This window comes from Diadema setosum, chromosome 17, assembly GCF_964275005.1.
Source record: "Diadema setosum chromosome 17, eeDiaSeto1, whole genome shotgun sequence".
Lineage (NCBI taxonomy): Eukaryota > Metazoa > Echinodermata > Echinoidea > Diadematoida > Diadematidae > Diadema > Diadema setosum.
In genome coordinates this window covers 29,195,006-29,217,853 of record NC_092701.1, presented here as the reverse complement: position 1 = coordinate 29,217,853, position 22,848 = coordinate 29,195,006, and the positions used below count along the sequence as shown (strand labels likewise).

The 22,848-nt window shown below is 37.3% G+C and overlaps 1 protein-coding gene across 1 annotated transcript in view; it reads left to right on the top strand.

The window, feature by feature from the left end:
• The window catches only part of LOC140240829 (ras-specific guanine nucleotide-releasing factor RalGPS2-like), an 87,663-nt gene that overhangs the window by 21,564 nt on the left and 43,251 nt on the right, over positions 1-22,848 (top strand). Inside the window, exon 3 of the mRNA XM_072320599.1 lies at positions 15,623-15,794. Within this exon, the coding sequence (XP_072176700.1) occupies positions 15,624-15,794 (171 nt within the window). The 5' untranslated portion in view covers position 15,623. The remainder of the gene's footprint in view (positions 1-15,622; positions 15,795-22,848) is intronic.

Below are 22,848 nucleotides of genomic sequence, written 5' to 3'. Positions count from 1 at the left end.
GTGAATGCAGTGCGTCGGCATGGTTCATGCAAACTCTTAAAGCCATCGACAGGAGCACTTCACTACTAGAAGGACATGCAGGAGAATAGAGCCATGGAGAAGACTTGTCAAATGGTATTTACTGCATGAAGAGTGCATGAAGAATTGTGAAAGAATGTAAATGTACATGTAGCTTTTATAGACCTACATACACTGTGAAAGGGCATGGTGTACTTGACCATGCTTCCCCTCTTCAACATCAGGGTAATATAATCTTGCCGACAGGTCCGAGTGAAATCCATCCTGCTGGATCTGACAGTCGAGTCTAAACACTGAGAGTCGGCCAAGAAAAGAATTTGAATGGCTTGTCCCATCCTGGGCAAATGTTACCGGGAAGTCTTTCACTGGTGCTGTGATGAGTGCCTCGTACACGTAGGACATCATCGTTGCAATTATGTACTGGTTGCCTTCTCTTTTGGATGCTGTTATTGGACCTACTGGAAAAAATCTTCCTCCCTCCTCCTCCTCCTCTTCCTCTTCCTCCTCTTCCTCCTCCCCCTCCTCCTCCTCCTCCTCCTCCTCCTCCTCTTCCTCCTCCTCTTCCTCCTCCTCTTCCTCCTCTTCCTCCTCCCCTTGCTCTCCCTTCCCCTCTCCAGAAGAATGCGTCTCGGCTCTGCTGTTGAGATTGGCGTGGAACAACTGGGCATTGCCATCTGCCCGGGCGGGGCATAGATATACGGAAGATATTCATTATGTCAAAGTAAATCAAAATTATGATGGGGTCTGTTATGACGGACATTGCCTGTTCTGCCTTGATTTATTAGTTTGTTTGCGTGCCGCCTTGTTTGTTTGATGTAGCGGGAAAGGGGACGAGTGACAAATAATGATGAATACAAGTTGGAGGTTGGGTATGCAAAGAATAATCTCGTGTATAGTTCAATATGTGAGCATAATATTCGTATAGAAAGTAGTTATGTGTGGCAATCAGCATGATGACCATATTAAGTGTGGCCAACTGGTGTTCATTGAATATCATGTGAGTATCCTACAGATGCTAGAATTTGACAACATTGAACATTTTGTGAGCACTCTGTGCTTTACATGCAAGTTTGCACAAGCAAATATTTACTTGCTGCAGATAAAAAACTTCAGGCATTATGATGTAGAATTGAAAGAAAAAAACACAAACTGAAGAAAAGAAGTGAGTGACATGCATCTTATGAGTGGAATGTTTTGAAAAGGTATTCCTTGTGAATGCAGACTTCTTAAAATTTCTACTTGGAAGCCCAACCAGAGCTACAATTGTGTACACTTGTACAAAGTTGTATATAACCACCATTTAAATTGCATTCTGCATCAAATGGGAAAGAGCAAAATGCTCTTAACTGATAAAACTACTCTTCTTTGCATGCCTGAAATATAAGAGCATAAAAAGAGACCTATGTCATTTTTAGTCTTCATAATGCCATAAAGTTAGCATCAGTAAAAAAAAAAAGCTTCTACGACTCATAATCATATTATGTTTAGAAACATGAATGTTGTGAATTTGTAACACAAATTGAGTGGGATAGACTTCACATTTTCATTTCAATGATGGCCATTGTCTTTATGCAGACTGCTGTCATATGCAATCCATTTAGATCAATTTACATGATGACTGAGCATTGGAAAAATTGGCATTTCCCAATATGAGAATGCTACTTCTACGGCTAGTTTGTTGTAAAGTCTGTGTGCATGTTTAGATATCAAATTATCGTCATAAAAATGCCATATGACATGTCAGTGTATCATGCATCCACTGTCTGGCCCATTCTCTTGTAGGCAGTGTTGGAGTAATTGCCTTTTTTTTCCTATTCTTTTTTTGTTGTTTCTGTTTAGATGTACTCAGGCTGTGATCTTCAGAAGACCTATTTTGCAATCATACTCAATTACGACAAGCTGTCTTGTGAAAGCTGCATTTGATATCTGTGCTGCTTTGCGTCATTGTGTGGTATGTGTGAGGAAGAAGGATAGACAGAAGAACAGATGACAGGTAGATTTTGAGAAGGAGCAGTGAAAGGTGGAAGGAGAAATGGCGCAGAGAGAGAGAGAGAAAGCAGCCCTGAAAGCGAGTCTCATCGGAGAGGCTGGTTGTTTGGTTTCTTCGGAGCTCTGGCTGGGTGCTTTGCGCTTGCAGACATGTGAGCATGTGCCCAGCATCTTCTCCTACCTCTGGGGCACCCAGATTTTTGAGATGGCTGCGAGATTATGATGAATTCGAGCAGTATGTGCAGGGAGGACAGTAAACAGCTCAACAGGAAGGCAGCTCTCTTTATGATGGTCTACAAGGAGAACTATTTTGTGATAGAAATAATGGCCGGAGGAGTTCCCTTTTTACCAGCCCCTCACAAACTGCCATGAAATCTTATCAGAAGATGGCATTTGGTATTTAGAACACCCACCCCACTCTTTTCTTCTTTTTCTCTTTCTTTTACTTTCTTGTTACAATGATTTTTTGCTTGCCTAGCAATCTGTCGCTCTTGCAGTAAGAAAGCATTCCATAATATCTCTATGTCATCTTTGAATGATAACCCAAATGTCTTCCAGATGGTGCGTAATAAAAATATTTCTGAGGGATACAGCATTGCCATAGGTTACAAATGCTCATTTCAAGACAAGTTCGTTTATGAAAGCTGCCCAAGGCCTTGATATAAAAATGTTTTTGATTAAGTCCCCATTACTTTTTAGTTATTTTGATGAACACACATTCAGAAAAACTGATAAAACTTTGCTGTAGACCATCGTTTGAAATACCAAAACGGACAGCAAACAATGTATACATTTATACATTGCATACTGCAAGTTGCCTGAATACTTAGGAATCAACCATCTTCATAGGAAATTTTTCCTTCAGGCTAAGGTGGCTCTGTTTTGTCAGGTATTGCATATCATAATATCATACAATATGCAATACATTGCTGCCCAACTCAAAACCCACAAAAACTTGTAGAATAGGATTTTATCTGTATTGGACCAAAATATGTCATTTGATTGACTGACTCAAATGTTTGATTTGTCTTTCCTGAGAGAGTAACATTTTCTCTTCGTACTGTCAAAATGTGGCGGCTTAAAACAAAACTAAAAATTTAGATACAGTGTATTTGCAGTTTTGTTGTTGTTGTTTTGGGGGGACCATATTTTTATGGGACAGGCACTGCTTCACTGGGAAATGGATATTCTGCTCAGCATGCCTGAGTGACCCAAGCCTATAAATCCTCTTTTCTCTCTTTTCGATGAAACTACACCTCTTTCTTCTTTTTTTTTTTTTTTTTTTTTTTTTTTTTTTTTTTTTTTTTTTTTTTTTTTTACTTATTTCAAGTACTTTTAGAATAGTTTATATAATGGTCCAATTTTAACAAGTTATACATTCTAATTCTAAAGCTTAGAACTTGTTCTGACAACTATGTAGAAAAGTGGAAATTCATTCTGGCCTACCTGTAGCTTTTGTGGGTTTAAAGCATGCTACATTTCTCACCTAAAATCAGATTTGATGTACAATTAATTTTATGCATTTATGTTTTTTATCAGCTTATCATTTTAGGGGGCTTGATACTTAAAAATTGATTCACTTTTATTGTGACTTCAAGTTCATTATACATGAAATGGTGTATGCCCCACTACTATACAGATGAGGGAAAATTCATGATTTTTGTAAGGTGCTTTTACTTCCACTACCACCTACTTGTGAAGGATTTCCATTGTATGTCCCTCTACCAGGCAGGGAAGGCCCCTTATAATCCCCCAAATTATTTACCTGCCACGGGGTCATATTCTGTGGCATCTTTTGTTCAGTACAGGTCTGTTTACAGGTATGGGGGTAGTTGGCTGGAGTGTTTCATGCTACTCATATTAATCCTTGTTACAGACAAAATGTGTGCATTCAGGTATATTGCAGCTCGGTGTGATCTCAGAAGGAACAATTTGTACACTGATTGCTGTCAATATTCCTTCTGAAAGTGAAACTAAAGTTGTCCATAACAATGTTCTGCAATATTTCATTTTTATTTTATTTTGTTGTCATCGTGTCAGTGTGTGTGTGTGTGTGTGTGAGTGGTTTTTTTTTTTGGGGGGGGGGGGGGAAGGTGGGAAGGGAGAATAATCCGTCTCCCACTAAAGGGAAGAATAAATACATGCCTCATACCTTTTCTTTTGGTTTTTTGCCCAAGTATGGCTAGTGGAGTTTTGATCTCTTTCGACTCACTTTAAGGGGTTACAATGACACTTTTAGTTTTCAATACTGCCATTGAAAAAAAGAAAAAGAAAAAAAGGTACTGTCAAAGTCTAGTTTGCAGTGTGCTTTTAATAGTTGATAGAACCTGACTGGTGTTTGTTTGATGCTTACAATGTATGTCTTGTTCACATTACGGCCAGAAGCAGGGTGATTTTACATATATTCATTTGTATGTACACGTATTTGCAGAATGCGGCTGATATGCTACATTGTATGACTCACAGAAATAACATTCCCTCTTTTCAGATGGCAAACACCATGAGCAAAAAGCTCAGTATACTTTGTGTGATGCTAAATGAACACAATACATTGCATGTTACAGTTCTGTTTTTTAATGCCTGGTGTGTGTGAGGTTTTTTTATAAGTGAGTGATAAGTCTGAATGTGACCGATGTTCACATCACGCGACATGACACATTGGCTGGCGAGTGAGACCCAGCAAAACATACAGTTTTGAAGGCCACTGTTGCTCTGTCGAATCTCCTCACGTTTTCAGACCAGCCATCGTCTTCACTGTCATTTGTCTGTGGTATTATCAATGTGTATGGTGGGCACGAAGGTGTCGCTGCAGACAGCAACGTGCGAGAGGTAAACACCGTCCGTGACAGTGACTGGCTTCTCCGTGATGCATTGTGCCATTGTGGCACTGCATCGACTCGCCATGCTTTTGGTCGCGCCGGAAAAATTGAACGGGCGTCATTTTTGGTTTCCATATCCATGGATCATAAATTACTTCTGTATCACTTCGATAGTGTGGCTGGACTGCAGAGCAGGACTTTTGTCTTCGCTGCGTCCCAGGGATTAGGAGATATTGTGAAATATTGAAGCGACATACAAGTAGCTGCATCAGCCAATACAGATCCGAATGCTCTAGTTTAATTGTCCCCCCCCCCTCTCTCTCTCTCTCTCTCAGAGAAAGAAGGCAGAAGAGTTGAAGGGAACAAACAATTCATAAAATCTCTCAATATTTTTAGATAACGAGTGCATGTCAGCCCTTACTGTTCATTTCATAATGATGTGTGAGTTTTGGTTTCCATATCCATGAGTTCTGCCTTTTTCTTTGATTTGGAAAGTCAGATATATACATGCACACTTCGTATGTGGGATGATAGAGGAACTATTAAGGAAATATCAGGATACTTTGAGATCAATGTACTGTTGATGGAGTACAGTTGTTTGTCAGAAGGAATTCTTTCTGTCATACAATATGAACTCTTTCTCATTTGGATACGCATTTGATACTTTATATGAACACCATTTCCCACTGAACCTGAGTCTCCGTATCAAGACAATTAATTCACTACAAATAATTATGTTTATTAATTTGTTTCAATGCTCCATTTATGCTGTACCTGTGTCTCTTACCACAAGAATGCAAAATGCATTGTCCCGTGTGCATTCATGTGTGTCTGTTTTGTCAATGTTCATCATGAACATGAATCCAGTATACAATGATTTATACACTTGTGAGCTTGAGGAATGTGGCAATGTTGGAATGATTGACTTTTCCAACACTTCATCCTCGAGACTATGATTTCAAAAATAATCATCTTTACATTTGCTTACTAATGTATAGTTTGGGTTCTTTTGCCAGAAATGTGTTGAAAATTAAGAGCTAAAGCTTCCACATAGAAGAGCAAATTGCTCCTCCAATGTATCACTAAAGACCTTTATTCATGACATGATATAAAATTTAACTTTTACTATTTAAATCATTGTTTAGTTCTTCCAATTGATATAGTTATGATTTGAACAATAAAAAAAAAATGTACATCTGATCTAAACTTAAAAACTAATTGAAATGGTGAAGCACTGATTCAGTAATGTGACAGCAACTGGAAAAGCATTGTCCAAATGATTTCAGCAGGGATGCTCTATATCTGCAAATTGATTGAGAATTAAGATTTATGATGTCAAAAGTAGAAATTGGGATTATTTTGACTTAATAGCTTGATTTCTTTCTTTTTTTAGACCGCTGTCACAACATTGCTATGTTCTTAGGCCTGTGTATTCATACAGCCCATAATCTGCCTGTCAAAATCGTCTTTCTGGGCAATTATCTCAAAATGCCCTTGACTTTGAATGCAAACTGGTATAAAATATAACAGTAATAGCAGAATGTTCTGCTGTCATAATGGTCCCTGCATAATCTCTGATAGTGATGTGGGCACAGTGCATTTTCATTTTGCTTGGAGGTGGTGATCTTCTCTGATCAGTATGAAACAATAACAGTGACTGGCAAGGGACATGAATATTTGACCTCTGCAGTCATCTTGAAGGAGGCTGTTTTAGATGGGTCCCTTGTGCAAGACCACATCATGAGAAGCATATCAGCATGCCCACACAGATCCATAGCGAAGTGAATGTAGAGAGCAATTATGCCAATTTTGTCACCCACCCCATGCCAACGCATCATCGTCAATCACTACGTGTCAATGTCACCAAATCATATTCATTATAAACCCGTACCATCATTACACAGCGACCTCCTGCTGATTGCTTGTGTTGCCGGTCTGGACTCTGGGCCAATTTGTTTAAATCATGATGGTACTAATAGTATTCTGCCAGTGTTTTCCCCCCTGTAATAGAAGATCCCTTCGCAGATGCCTTCAAGTAGAAAGCATCTGCATGGATCAGCCTAAATTTGGTAATGGCAGTTAAAGAGATTTATCATCTAGTCCCCAAATAGAGCTTTATATTTCATTGCATACAAAGCCAATACTGTATAGAAAATATACTAAATATTTTGTGAGATGTATATTTTCACAAATTTTGCGAGTTAGGTGCTATTCTGAAATTTAAAGACACAAAAAAATATGAACTCTGATCCTAGCGTGAATGTGACGTACACACATACATTCCTCCATTCAGTACTGTATTCCACAATCGCAAAATTTATACACTTGTGAAAATTGTTCAGAAGTCTCTATTGTGAAAAATTAGGACTCGCTATAAAAATACATTGTATATGGTGTATACAGTACTACTGCATTGATGTAATGAAATGTGATCACGCGACAGTCTACAACTGTATGTCACAAAGTAGCATGTGTATTGGTGATACACGCACTATGGGCAATTTGCTTGATCTCACCATGGAGGTGGAAAGGGAACCACCTCCCTGATCTCACTTTTTACTAATAAAGTTAAGGTGGATATTAAGAAGTTTGCACAACAACATTTGAACAACAACATTAACAACACATAATTTCATTTATGAAATTATCATTAACAACACATAATTTCATATAAAGAACACGTACATTGTGGGGAAAATTGTCAATGGATAGATCCCCATTAAATAGAACAATAGAATAGAATAAGTTTGCACGAATTCACTACACCCTCAATGTTTATGTGCATACTTTTGCCAACATACAAACACATTTGGAATATCATAGTTAAGTGGCCCCTTGTTTCTGATTAGGATTCTGCAGGCATGATATTCTGTGGATTTAAATCTAATTTCAGATTTTTCTTTTTCTCAAGTCTGTACACATTTTGCTATTTTCATGTATCAAAATCACATGAAAATCTTGATTTCTGATTTTTTTTCTCAAAAAACCTCAATATCATCCCTGATTCTGATTGTTATTAATACAGCTTTTTTTTTTTCTACCAGGCTCATTCTCATTAATAGATTTTGCTAATTGTAAAATTCATGTTTCATGCTCCATGTACTACATGATGAAAAATTGCAAGCTTTACTGTAGAAACATCATGAGGTGTGCCACCATAACTTTATGCACAAATGGTTCAGCAATCTTACATTGTACATGTAGGTGCGATTGGGGATGTGTGATAACCTGGCCGGTTAGTTGCAATTCACATTCCGTGTGTGGCAATGGGGAATAATCAAAATGTAAAGTGGATGCCATGATGTGACTGACCAAAAAAAAAAAAAAAAAGTTACCATGGTATCATTTGTATGAAATGAGAGAGGTCTAAATCATTTGTACCTCACAGTAATTGTCACAGTATACGCCATCACATGATTCATAAGATTGTGTTGCACTTGCAGTGCTTAATAGTTTTGGCAATATTTCAGATCGCTTTTGGGGTCATTTGCAGACTGTCATTGCAATTCAGGTTTTCTAATTTTGCAATATTTTCACTGTCCAGTCTTAAAGACTGTCCACTGTGAGTAGATCTAAAGTGGAAATCTGCTGGAAAATCACCAATTGTATTATTGAAATAGAAATAGAAATACACTGTAGAAATAGAAATAGAAATAGAAATAATAATAATTATGATGATGAAGATGAGGATGATGATCATGATGATGGTGATGATAATAATAATGATAATACTAATAATAATGATAATAATAATAATAACTAGACTCGGAATTTGTCAAGACTGACAAATTAGGTGATCCGATTTTTTTTTTTAATCAATGATTCGAGTCCTGATCGCAATAGGCATGACCATATAGATTTTATCTGTGTTTAGAGACATTGGCCGTGTGATATTTGGATTCTCATTTAGAAAAGAGAGTGAGGTCTACCATCTTTGGTACCAAATTCGGTATAAACCAGGGAGGTACCTCCCTGGTATAAACTATAACGAAGATACAGAATGAAGTACATTTGACCATTGACCCAACTTTGCACAGCCAAGATGGCATCTGAGCAAAAAGTGGTTATTTTGTGAAATGATCCTTGTAACATGGTCTTTACGTGTGCAAAATATGGGAAAGATAGGACATGTATTCACCAAGATACAGGTTGAAACATTTATGACCTTTGACCCTAATTTACATACCCAAGATGGTGTCTGATCAAGTAGTTGTTTTTTTATGAAATAATGTACGTGACATGAACTAAACATGTGCAAAATATGGGCGTGATAGGGGCTGTTTTTCTTGAGTTATTGCAAAGAAAGTTGTAGAAAGAAAGAAATATCTCAATACATCGAAGATAAGTTTGATTTCAACCAAGTTTCTTGACGTGATCTCGGCGTCGTATGAAAAAATGGAGGGTATAGTCACGATAGCCCAAAGTCTGAGCTACAACATATTAAAATCTGGGAGAAATTCACAGAAGAGTAAGTGAGCTAGTGTTCGATAAAGACCGTCATGTCAATTTTCATTTCCAGAAAAATTCCCTCCCATAGAGATAACACGTAAACTGGTTAAATTTGACAAGGTTACATTATATCTAATTTCACGAGGTGAAGACATCATCCGATTAAAACTTTGATTGAAGAAAACTTAAAGAGTATTACATTGGCTACAACATACTAAAATCTGGAAGAAATTCACCAAAGGGTAATTGAGTTAGTCGTCGATAAAGACAATCATGTCAATTTTCACATCTAGAAAAATTCCCTCCCATAGAGATAACACGTGATAATGAAGATAAAGAAAGAAGTACATATGACCTTTGACCCTACTTTGCACAGACAAGATGGCGTCTGAGCAAAAAGTGGTTATTTTGTGAAATGATTCTTGTAACATGTTCTTTACGTATGCAAAATATGGGAAAGATAAGACATGTATTCACCAAGATACAGGATGAAACATTTTTGACCTTTGACCCTAATTTACATACCCAAGAAGGTGTCCGATCAAGTAGTTGTTATTTTATGAAATAATGTACGTGACATAAACTAAACATGTGCAAAATATTGGGCTGATAGAGCTTGTTTTTCTTGAGTTATTGCAAAGAAAGTTGCAGAAAGAAAGGAATATGAAAATACATGGAAGATAAGCTTTAATTTCAACCAAGTTTTTGGGCATGATGCCGACTCCGTATGAAAAAACGAAGGGCACACTTACGATAGCCCAAAGTCTCAGCTACAACATACTAAAATATGGGAGAAATTCACCGAAGCATAAGTGAGCTAGTGCTCGATAAAGATAGTCATGTCAGTTTTCATTTCCAGAAAAACTGCACTCCCATAGAGATAACACGTAAACTGGTCAAATTTAACAATGTTACTTTTAATCCATTTTTACGAGATGATGCCGTCATCCAATCAAAATGTTGTTTTTATATTACCGAAAGAGCATTTAATAAGCTACGACATACTGAAATCTAGGTGAAAATTGGCAAAGGATTAGTGAGATACGCTCGAATGAACTTAAAATTTGATGACGTCATTTTGAAAATTTACTTTTTTTACTTTATTAAGAAATTTGATATCTTTTAATCATTTTTTCAGCATCGTCAACCCATGAAATGACATGTACAACTCATCAGCTTTCAGAATATGTAAAGAAAATGGGGGGTCACCGTCCATCCTGACGAGTAAAATCGGATTTGAAATTGGCGGTTTTTTGGCATTGTTGGACTGTATATCGCCATTGACGCGCGCGCGGAATTTCAACTTTGACGGGTCTGTATGACGTCATATTGAGTCGGATTGACTTGAAACTTGGTAGAAATATTCCTTGACATTTCAGGCATCCGATAAGTGTGAAAAAACGGGAAATTTCTATTGCATATGAGCTGTGCGTGCGTATATATGCGCGCGCGTACGCGTCCGTCCAATTTTTTCAATTTTTCAAAAAATGCTCCAAATGGTCTGAAACGTGTGCAAAAAAATTTTGAGCTCGATTTGAGCATACAAATATTTCTACGCGCGCGTACGCGCACGTTTTAAGAGAAAATATGAATTTTGAGAATATGAGTAGAATCCGCATAATTTGAAATATATGTGACGTAAATTTCATTGAAAAACTCCATTCCATTAATGAGATATGAATGAAAATGTGTTTTCATATAATGACGTCATAGTGACGTCACGGTCGACTGATCACTATGATTTTATTTGACCCGTCGTCTTTGGGACATGATACATATATGGTATAATTTTGACATTGATAGGAAGAACACTTTCTGAGCTAATCGATACACAAATTTTGTCCAGAAATAAAGAAAGAAGAAGAAGAAGAAGAAGACCCAACAAAGAATCCGTACAGATACAGAAGGTGATCCGAGAGGATACTCGGATCACCTAATAATAGCTAGACAAGCACTCGGAGAATGCATCAGACCTCCACCAAACAGCTCATTTCTAACCATACATGCATGCTGAAAATTGATGAATTTCCCAGTGATAAAGAAGCCTTAGTTTACCCGAAGACAATAGACTCTGTGTACTCTCTTTGGTTTACATCATCAGCTTCCTGCATGCTGCGCAGCGCCTCAAGCAGAGCACACGCTTTTCATAGTGGGCGTATGCAAATCTCAAGTATGTGCAGCTTGGACCCCCAAGTTCATTGACCGTATTTGCCAAAAGATAAAAAATTCCTTTAAAAATTACATAAAATTTGCAGATCACTACCAAAATTTAATCAGCTATTCTTGTGCCATTATCAACTTTTCCTGCAAGTTTCATCCAAATCTGTTCTCAACATTTTAAGCTATTTTGCACACAGACAAACAAACCAATGCTGACAAAAACATAACCTCCTTGGCAGGGGTAAAGATGATAATAATAATGTTAATAATGATAATGATAATAACAATTATATTTATGATAATACTTTGATAAAAACTGTAGCAAGGGGGGGGGGGGAATTTCTGCTTCCTTGAAGAAAACGACATTGGGTTTGCAGTGTAGAAATAGAAAATAGAGCGGTAAACACGGGCTGGCAAAGACGTGACCGGCAGCCACTTCAGTGCAGTACAGTAGAAGGCACTGCACTTTCTTTTCCAGATCACAACACGATATACTATTTCAGTTTTGGCCACCCTATCAGTGACAGGTCATTTTCCTCTGTTATGAAGGCACAATTCCATTTTTGTAATTTGATCCCCTGGTTATCGGAAAAGTGGGCAGGTCTTTTGTCCCAGCACAGTTTAAATCATTCTCTGGTTCAGTAGAGGTACTATATATAGCCCACTTTTTGCAAACCTTCACATTCTCTTTGTTTTTGTTTTGTTTTTTATTTTGGATCGGGATATGGAGTATTGTATCCTTCCAGCAAATTTCAAAAATTAGATCTAGAAATATAAATGTGCAGCAGCAACAAACTGGATTCTTTTGCATACTGTGTCAGACATTCTTTAATTCATTCAACTTCAGTTTAGTACTTGTGTGTGTAAATATGATATTATTTTATGAAGCTTTGCTTTGTTTTGTAGTGAGCCTGTGCATAGTACTAGTTCTTAGTTTATATTACAAAACATTGTATTGACAGCATACTTGTCCTGCCTGAGAGACATGAAGCATTTTGATTGAATTTGTGGAAATAAACGAATTGAATTTTATGAAATATTCACTTCATTCTTGCCTTCAAAATTAGACCAGTAGCCATTTCTTAAACTCGAGAGCTCTTGCCATACTGTCCTTATTCTATTGTTGCTATGATGTCATTCATTTTCATTTTTCTGTTAGTAGTAGACTAGCAATCTCTCCACTCTTCCCCTTCATTCCATGTGTCATTCCAACCAGTGGCTGCTATGAAGTGCAATTGGAAAATAACTGTAGGGAATACATACAATGTATCTCTGTTGGATTAGATTTAGGAGCACATTCTTGAAAGCAGCATTAATAAATCCACATTCAAGGCTATGAAAAAATGTGTAATAGAAAATGTACAAAAATGGATAAAATATATGAAAAGGAAACATTATTTTCTTCTATTCAGCATTAAAAAAGAAGTCATCATTAATAACTACAAATGTATGCACTTCCAAATATCTTCACTAACATGATAGAAGATATGTAAACTGTAATCTGTGGAGTTTCTATAAAGAGCAAATCTACCATGTTTATTGTTATGATTATTCTGCTCTGACATGATGGAAGATTTTTTTATAATCTGTAGAGTTTTCTATAAAAAACCAGTCTACCGTGTTCATTATTCTGATTATTCAACCATCTATTGTATTCTCACATCAAAATCTTCTCTTCATGCAAACAATTTCATACAAAAGACAAACCAAGATTGTGGAGACAGAGTCCTTTTAATTCCAAGATGGAAAAGACTGCAAGGCAAAATGTAAACACGTGCATAAAAACATTATTGTGGTCATTTGAGTATTATGAATGTAATAACTCCTGAGGGGACTTAAAAATAGCCAAGTTGGTCATGTGTACGTGACTTTTACAGGTACTTTTTGTACATCACAAGGAGGCCACTCCTCAAATATTCAAGACATGAACAGTTTTATTTGATTTCAGTGGCTTCATTGGTGTCTTCAAACCAAACAAACATTTCCTACATGCCTCATATCAAAACAGCAAGGACACCATGTTTGTCTGAACATCCTCCAAGACACAGGAAGTCCTTTTTCTTTTTTTTTTTTTTCTTTTTCTTTTTTTGTTGTTGAAGCAAATGAGAAACACTTCTTTTCTTTTCAGGGATTGTTTTTTCCCAGTATACATTGAGATGTGTTATTTTGTATGACTTCATGCCTTTCATAGCCCCGGAAGTAAGCTGTTCACTATTTGTGAATCTGATCAATGAAGTTTTCTCATTTCAAGACATGAGCGTATGTGTATCAAACTGTTTATAAACATACCAGTTTTCATGTACATAATGTGATAGAACAGTGTATATTGGAGTGTATAGTGCCTTGCTTTGTTTTTCTTTGTCTATTTTAATCATGATGCCATTGGGACATTGTGAAACTAACTTACACTTGTAGTACTTTTACCTAGCACTTTTGAGTGACACTTTACATAGCTTGTAAATTGCACAGCTGTAGTTTCTCATGGATGTAATTACATTGATTTGTATTTGGAAGATATTGCTTCTCTGAACCAAGATTTCACTTTCACAGTTTATCATCTGAGGATTATTAAACTGCCATGAAATCATACTCAGAGGTGGTTTGAAGAGTGCCCATATTGTGTGATTATGAAGCAAAAAGAAAGTGTTCATGAACATCTTTTAAACAGAGGAGGAAAGAAATTACCACTCGCCAGTGTCTGTATGCAGTGTCGGTGCAACGATTATTCTGCCATGAGTTCGCTTGAGAGCATATGCAATCAGATGCATTCGCAATGAAGCCAGGCGTTTAATCACTCTTGAATTGGTGCTAAAGCAGTCTTGCCTGCGCACACGATTAACCTTGTCCATCTAACTACACCATGCATCCATTTGGCCACATCATTGGCATTTTTGTCTTGTCGTTGAAACATGTATTACATCAGGACCCCTGTACAGTTTATAGACCTGTTTCCTCGTGTAGTGTAATCTGCTGATGAGGCCTAATATCAGAATGAATCACTGGTCTTTCTTACATTTCTCATAGAGCGTACATCTGTATGAATGAGGAAGTGTTTTTGTTTACACTTTGTGAACGTAAAGTACACTGTGCTGTACATTGTACAATACTGTACAGAAAGTGTACCATTTTAATTATGTTACAACATACTCTTAAATTGCATGAATTAATTTTGAATAATTGTAAGTCAGAGATAGTCTAGTTTATGAACATGATGAAAAATAAAGACTGTATCATAATCATATCGGGTTTCACACTATGTCTTGATGAACCCTTCCTCTGCCTCATTTACAATTTGTCACATCCACTGGATTGCTATCTTTGCTGATTGGTATGAATATCTGCGAACCAACTGTCAACAGATAGAGGGAATTACCTATGTCTCCAGTCCCTATTGTGTCACCGTGGCCTTGTTGTTGCACTGAGGCATATTGTTATACCTGAGTGGGCTGGCTATATTGCAGTTAGTAGATGATGAGAAAGGATCGAGCTACAGTGTATACTAGACACCAAGGGCCTGGGGACAATGGTTAAATTTTCCCATGGAGATTGCCCGCATTTAGTCATTTTTTTTTTTTTTTTGTGTGTGTGTATGCTGATTAGCACTTTAGAAATGATTGACTATTAAATGTAGAAAGTATTTTTTTCTTATTTGTTGTTTATCAATTTTAACTCTCAGAGTAAACACTTAACATCCTAGCCATGAACTGGCATGCCACATTCATTGGTCTTTCTTTGAAACTACATGTATGTCTCTTCAAAGTCAAGGTCGCATTTTGTACAGGTTGTACATGTACGTGCTGACTTGCAGTCCAGTGTATAATAGTCACTGTGCATTTTAGTAGCAGATGATACACTCATGACCTCTCTTGGAAGGCTGCAAATTCAACCTTCACGACCCACCACTTAATCTGAGTAATTGTTTAGCACACAGACTCTCACTGCGCCCCGTAAGTGCATACAGAGCTGCGTCGAGAGTGGGTGGTCAGTATCCTGTTGCATTCTTTGAAATCTGATGTGAGTGCCCAAAGCCACCCTCCCCCCTCCCCCCCCCCAAAAAAAAAAAAAAAAAAAGATATGTTCTGTGTGGTGCATCCTCCATATATGACACACAATGTGCCTCTTCCCATGACTCTGGTCTAAAGTTGTAATTTGTCCCCTTTTTCTTTTCTATTCCTCCTTGCGCACAGGATGAGTTTGACCCACAAGCCACTGCGGCAGCTCTCGATGTCCAATGAGGACTTGCCCAACGGTGGTAGCAAGAGCAAGAGCGATGGCCCCAAGGACGCGACAACCAGCCCCAACTCAAACGCCAAGGGCACCTCCAGCCGGCAGTCAAGTCATTCGGAGTCACATTCAGGGGTGAGTGACACATAGGATGGCAGTATTTCTCCCTTTTTTTTTGGGGGGGGGGGTGGGGAGGGGTGAGGAAGGAAGGGAGAGAAAGAGATTAGAATGTTGGGAGATGATGTGGAGAGAGAAATGTGGTTCCATTGAGAGAAAGCTGCTGCTGAGAAATATATTAACATCTTAGGAAGATAGACATTGATGCCTTTGATTAGATATTTTTTGCGGAGACCTGCAATGAGCCATTTACATGTACATGAAGTAATGGGAAGCAACTTTTATGATTGTGTAGGCCCCCAAGCAAGACAATTGATAATTTTAGAAGGTTCTTTCTATCAATCATGTGTTCTCCTTTATTCACTTGTATTGTGGCTCTTTATTGGCTTTATCTGAGCGAGAGCATCAACCCTTATCATGGGATTGGATTTCATTTACTACAGTGTACAGTGATATGTGATACATGATGCATTGGTGCTTTGCCACACCGACTATTGGTCATTCTGCTGAAGAGAGCTTGATTCAAACTCCTACCCTCATCTCTCTGCAGTAATATAGTTACTTAATCCTTCATCCTGCAAGCAACGCACTGTACTCTTGATCGTAATGAACTGTGTGTGACCGCAACATACGGTATACGTGGTCGTCCTTGGTTTGTGGAATTTTAAAAGTAAGTTGATATTTACCGTTTTACATTAGCAGAGAAAATGTTGGTGTCGAATGTCACAGAGGAAGGCAACGTCGCACCACTTTCTCAGAATTATAGTACGTGTGAGACAGAGTTGTGACGTAGGGATGTACACATGCCAGCCTCGTGTCACAATGATACAGGATCAAATGTTTAAAATGAATATAGACTTACATATAATGGGCTATGTCCTGTGCCACGGTCAAATTTGAAAGAAACCAAATTGATCTGTACCACTTGTACTTGTTTTGCAGACTTTTATTATGTTGTTGTTGACTGTGATTTTAGCAGCAGACTGCGATATCAATGATGACCTTTGTGTTTAAACAGAGTGCAAATCTGCCCCACCTCTTCACTTTGCTTTTAGAGCATACACTGCAGAATTTGAATTCTTCCAAATCATCATGCTGACAATATCTGTCTAGCATAATTGATGCACACCTTCTCTATTGGCTCCATCAGAGCTTTAATTGTTTACCTTGAGGCACATGCAGCATACTAGTTTGTCATTCTTTTGGTGTAGATGTGTTCACTGTATATTTAAGTGTACATCAGAAATTAGTCTTAAGAGACATTTGATACAATTTCATCAGATTCCATCATCAGTGAAAAGCACTGAATATCTTGTACACGATATATTTTTATTGATCATCTCTGAAGCATAATTGGGCACATTTCAAAGCATTGGCCTAGGCTGTAATCAGACAGGGCAGATGCTTTAATGATATGAAGTTTTGTAATGAAAATCACTTTTCTTTTTTTGGAGGGGGGGGGGGGCAAAACTTGATATTGTAAGTGAAGTGACCACAAATTTCCTCTGTGTGACAGAGTACTGCCAAAGGACATTACAAGCTGATGTGATAAATCTATTGAATTCGCTCAAATGCCTGTTGAAGCTGCATGGAATTGCCTGACTAGCTAGTAACTGAAACATATCTGGAGCTTATTCCACAGTGGGATGGATGGTTTCGAGACTGCTGCTTATTTATTGTACTTGTTGTACGATATACTGTTCTTACAATTTGCCCACTGTCTCTTAGCCATGGTGCATTTAAGCACCAAGAAACAAGTAAGAAAGTAAAAACAAAAACTAATTTCGAAAGTTGTTAGGATATATCAAAAGAACCCAGCTTTTCTAGGACTTCTGCATACAATGTGTGATTTCCATAATGAATTTTTCTTGAGGCATTTTATGCAACAATACTGAAAAGGAACTTGTGTTTCTGAGAGTAAAAAGGCAAATTATTACAAAGGCAGTCTCTTGTGTTTTGATGATTTTTACTGAGACATTTTCAGAGGGATCAGATTTTATGTAATGGAGCTGTTATCCAACAGAGTGTGCCTGTTGTATTACAAATCAAAACAAACCCTGAGCCATTCCTCTAGTGCACCCCTTTCCATTGTTGGCTCATTTTATGGTGTCATTTCACGTTGTTAATGAGCATTGAATAATGCATAATCAGAGGTCTCCTTCATTACTATTGCATGATGCTGTTGTCATCCTTGGCATCGGCTTCAACGCATTGCTTTCAGGCTCCAACCATAACATGTGGTGCTCTGGGAGATTAATAGATTAGTCAGCATGCTGTCATCATTGTATGCCGTTCCCGGCAGGCACATCTTGGTTTCTAAACATTTGTCAGATGTTCTTGAATGCAAAATCACTTTTGGTGCTCCTCACAGTGCAATACACAGCCACTGAGCTGAGTCACGGTTGAGTACTAAATGGGTTTCCTTGTTAAAAACAGAAGACTCCAGTTGTATCTGTGCAACAACCATGCAGGTACGACACATATTAGATGAGGTACCGATTGCCCTTTCCTACTGATCTAGTGTTGATGGATGGTGGTAAGCAATAAGTCAAGTGACCAAACAGGATATTTTGTGAAAATCACATGCTCTGGAGAGAGTTCAGTCAGTTTATACCATTCTTGGTTGAAGGAGATGCAGTGATGATTGAGTAGGTATAATCCCACACCATCGTACAGTATGTACAATGTAGCTATTCGCTGTGATATTCAAAGTACTATTTAGAAAACAACATGTTACTTGAATATGTTGCATACCCTTTTCCATTGTGATTGTACACAAGGGTATATGAGGAAAAGTTTCATTAAAATTGCAATGTACAAGAATTATATTGTATGTGTACATTTGTACACTGTACTATGCAAGTACACTGTACAAAATGTGATGTGTAGCCTGACTTCTTTTTTTTTTATTGCAAGTTCAACAACATGTAAATTTTTATCTGTATAGTAATACCAGCTAAAGTCTGTAGTGTGTTGTTTGATACTATACACTTGCATACACACATTTGATAGTATCAGATACAAAATATTTTATTTTGTATAATTTGTTCAAGATATGTAGATGCTGTCACACAAGGTAAAGGAAATATGTAATACCATTTGATTATGAATTGTGCTGTTTTAAATATCACATGTACGGACCTTCAAAATGTAGCATTGATCATTCACATGCCATGACGTGTGAAAAAGTTCCCATGTTTTTTGTAACCAAAGAACATTGGATACCATTTCTTTGAAAAAAAAAAAACAATTTTGTTTTATAAATCATAAACAGCATATTGTAGCACGACATGATATACACAATCCTTGATACATGCTCTTGAATCTTGATTACCGGGACTACCATCTGTCAAGAAAAATAGAAATCAGTGTTACACCATTGACAAATTAAAAGTGCATGTGTATATGGCACGAGCAATGCCAGACATTTGTGACAAAAGCATTTAAATAATTTTAGGTCAAACGACTTGTAGACACACAAGTCACAGCTTAGTTACAAAAATAAAGTTTCTATTTCATTCAGATTTGTTTTATGTTATCTGAAATGACTTGCAGAATGTGCACCGGGTCACAAGTTTTTGAAAAATAGAGTTTTGATTTCATTCAAACTTGTTGTCATCGATTGCTTCAGGTTTACCGCATCCACGCATCTACTGTAAAAGTGGATATTTTCGCGCGACTAATTTGTAGCTCTTGGCCGGGTCAGAAGAGTTTCACATGTTTTTAATTCTGCAGAATCAAGATATCACGCACAGGAACATATGGCAAGCAAAAATATTCAAGTGCTTTTATTTTGCGCTAGTTTCTGGTTGCGCGAAATGCGCAAAAATTTCAACACCGCGAAAATTTCCACTTTTAAGGTAGTAGAATTAACTGTCTCCCCCAGTGCTTAGCACATACAACGTATGTCAAACGGTTACATGGCTAGGATGGAACACCATCCCTGTAGAATGCCATCTCGCAGTGCATGCCATGAAAAATGTCATCATCATTAATTTTGTCATAATTCATCAGCTTCAAAACAGTACAAATTTATTGCTGGGATTTCTGAGGGATCTTCAGATTTAAAGACGAGATTATGCTCCTCCCAATGGATGTGTCGCCCGAAGACATGTTTACCGACGAAGAGAAATGAAAGACAAACAAATACAGAGTACAGAAATAGCAACTAGAAAAGAGAATCATGGAACGTGAGATTCCTGTTTTATTGGAGTATTAATACTGTAACAAAGGCGGTTGTATAGACCATTGCAGTTTGGGTACCATTTTTTATGGTAATTTCTAACTGAGAGGCTTCACGTATGCGTAACAAAATATAATTTATGCACCGACATAGCAATGCAACTGGCTCATTGCATAACTCATTGAAAGTGCTTTTGTTCTTCTTTGGAAGCCCCCCCCCCCCCCCCCCCCCCCCAGTTATGGCTGCCTTATTCAAGTTACAATGCTCTGAAGTCAGATTCATCTGTAGAGGGCTCTGGTTTTAGAATTAATGTCATTGCAGTTACTGTGATCCAGATGACTAAATGCCCCTTTGAGATGCAAAAAATTACCTGACTTTCTCTTTAAAATAAAGCGGTCCTCACTGGCAGAACCTTTTAGTTAAAGCACAAAGGTCAAGGGAGAAGAAGATGCATTGGAATTTTCTGAGATAACAGTACCATTTCTAGCTTGCCCATTTTTTATCTTTTTGGAAATCACAGTGTGTGCCTGTTATATCTTGCCCTCCGTAAGTGCAACATTTTTTTATTGAGATCTTTTATTGTGGCTGACTCATCCCCAATATAAATTTGCCATCACATCAGCTTCAAAGGTTAGGCAGAGTGTGTTTGCATGTTTCCTCAGGGGACTGATCTTTGTATTTGCTTGCTAAAAAACAATCTCTCCCCCACCCTCAACATGGTTTGTATTCAAATTACCCCAAGATTGTGTTATGAATTACACATTATTACTGTCCAGACTTCCTCCTGAAATAGATAGTAACAGTGAGGAATCTCTTGTGCGTATGATTATTTTATCAACTTGATATAAATTTTGTATTGTGTCTGACATTACCGAAATATCTTCTTTGAAGTTCTGTTGTAATGTTGTGTTATTTGTTTTTTTCAGATGCACTTTATCTATCCACTTTGGTTGATTAGTGCCATTTTAGTTCAAATGATAATAGTTCATGAACGCTCTTAAATCAAATTTTCCAAGTTTCACAAAGGCACAGAGAGCAAGAATGTTGAAACTTGAAATGTTCAAAGGGAGATTCTGTCTGTCAGAAATAAATCCTTAGTTGTAAAAAGTTAAGATAGTGTGAATATAGATGTAGCATCAATAGACATTATGTTTCTATAATAATATGTAAAAATATTCAAAGAATTCTACATTCTAGTTTCATGGCTTTTTATATGTTGGATATCCAATGTACTTGTGTAAAAACAATATACAGGTTATGTATTCTATTTTGAATAGAAACAGAAATTTTGCTGTAAGTGATGGTATAACTGTAATTGATTTGTCAATGCAAATATTAACCAGAATATGAAATGACATCTTGCTCATCAGCCACAGTGGATGAAAATTAAATAGTGCTGCTCAAAAGTTTGTTTTGCTGTGGTTTCCTATCATGATCCAAAGCCTCATGAAATAATGACTTGTAGATTAACTGCATTATTTAGACAGTTTCCATTACACCAAGGCATTCACTGCCATCACAAAAGTCTGTCTGTAAATATTAATATGCACATATTGTACTCCTGAACATCTCTGAAGTGATGTTCAGTATAGTATGCCATTAGTTGGATCGAGAATACATTAAGTGTACACAATGCCAGAATATCATGAACATTGTGCTTTCCAAACAGCTTGCCAGTGCTAATGAAGGGTCGAAACAGGTTCATCGATGCATGCTAGATGATTGTAGCGGAAGCCATTTTCTATCTTGCAGACATCAGTCACAGTTTATAGCTTACAGCCTGGTGACTGTGCTACCACATATTCATTTTGTCAACAACTGGAAATAGATGGCGAGCTGTCCTAGAAGAAAAGAAAAGAAAATGGTTAAAGGTTAATAGAAATGAATTTCTTCTAGCCATGCTGGGTCAGAGCAACTGGAGAAAGTTGTTTCACTCCACTGTTGTAAATTCAAAACCTCTTACATTTGTACTTTCATATTCTCCAATTTCTCTCAACTATGCATGGCACATATGTTAGGCCATCTGGTATGCTCAGATCAAAACTGATATGAAATGCTTGTTACTATGAAAAGAAAACTATTCTTCTCTTATCAAATTTCAACCAGTGTTCATATAACACTTCTTCCTGGAAAAAAAAAAAGGCCACCCTTTTGAAAAGGTTTAGTTATATTTAAAGGGCAGTATCAGAAATGATGTATGTGTGAAATTTGGCAAAATCAGACAGATGCTACTATTTTCTGTCATGTTGATACATCTCTTACACAGAACATGTCATTTGCTTTGTACTCAATCAGAATTTGTGTCTTATGATTGCGTTTGATGCCCCTGTGTCTGATCATGTGGAAAATTTAGGGCCTATCCTCGAGGTACAAGTATCTTTAATAGGCAGAACAGCAGATTGTGTTTTTGAGGACATTTATTGAGAGTGTTGACAACAAGCTAAAACTTTGCCTGCAGCTGGAACTGCCAAGAGAATCATATAATAACACTCCCTTATATGGCTGCTGTTTTTCTCCAGGGCAGAACTCTGCTGATTATATGTTATATATATATATATATATATATATATATGGCCATTTTCAAACGTGAGTGACACGACAATCTGAGAGTTAGAAGGGCACATATCTTCCCACCTGGAGGTTATGAATGGATCATGACTACCATTTTAGGTTCAGTGTAGGACTGGCATGTACCATTACCAGTTGGATTTGAATTCTCCAATTAACAAGTAAATTATGATTAAAAAACGATGCGTGAGTGACACGACAAATTTCGGACATGGGTTTCTGACCATTAACGGTTACAGCTGGATTCGTGCCAAAGTAGTGCTCCAAGAGAACCATGAGTACTAGTGCATGTACATCAATAGTGTACCTATCTAACATATA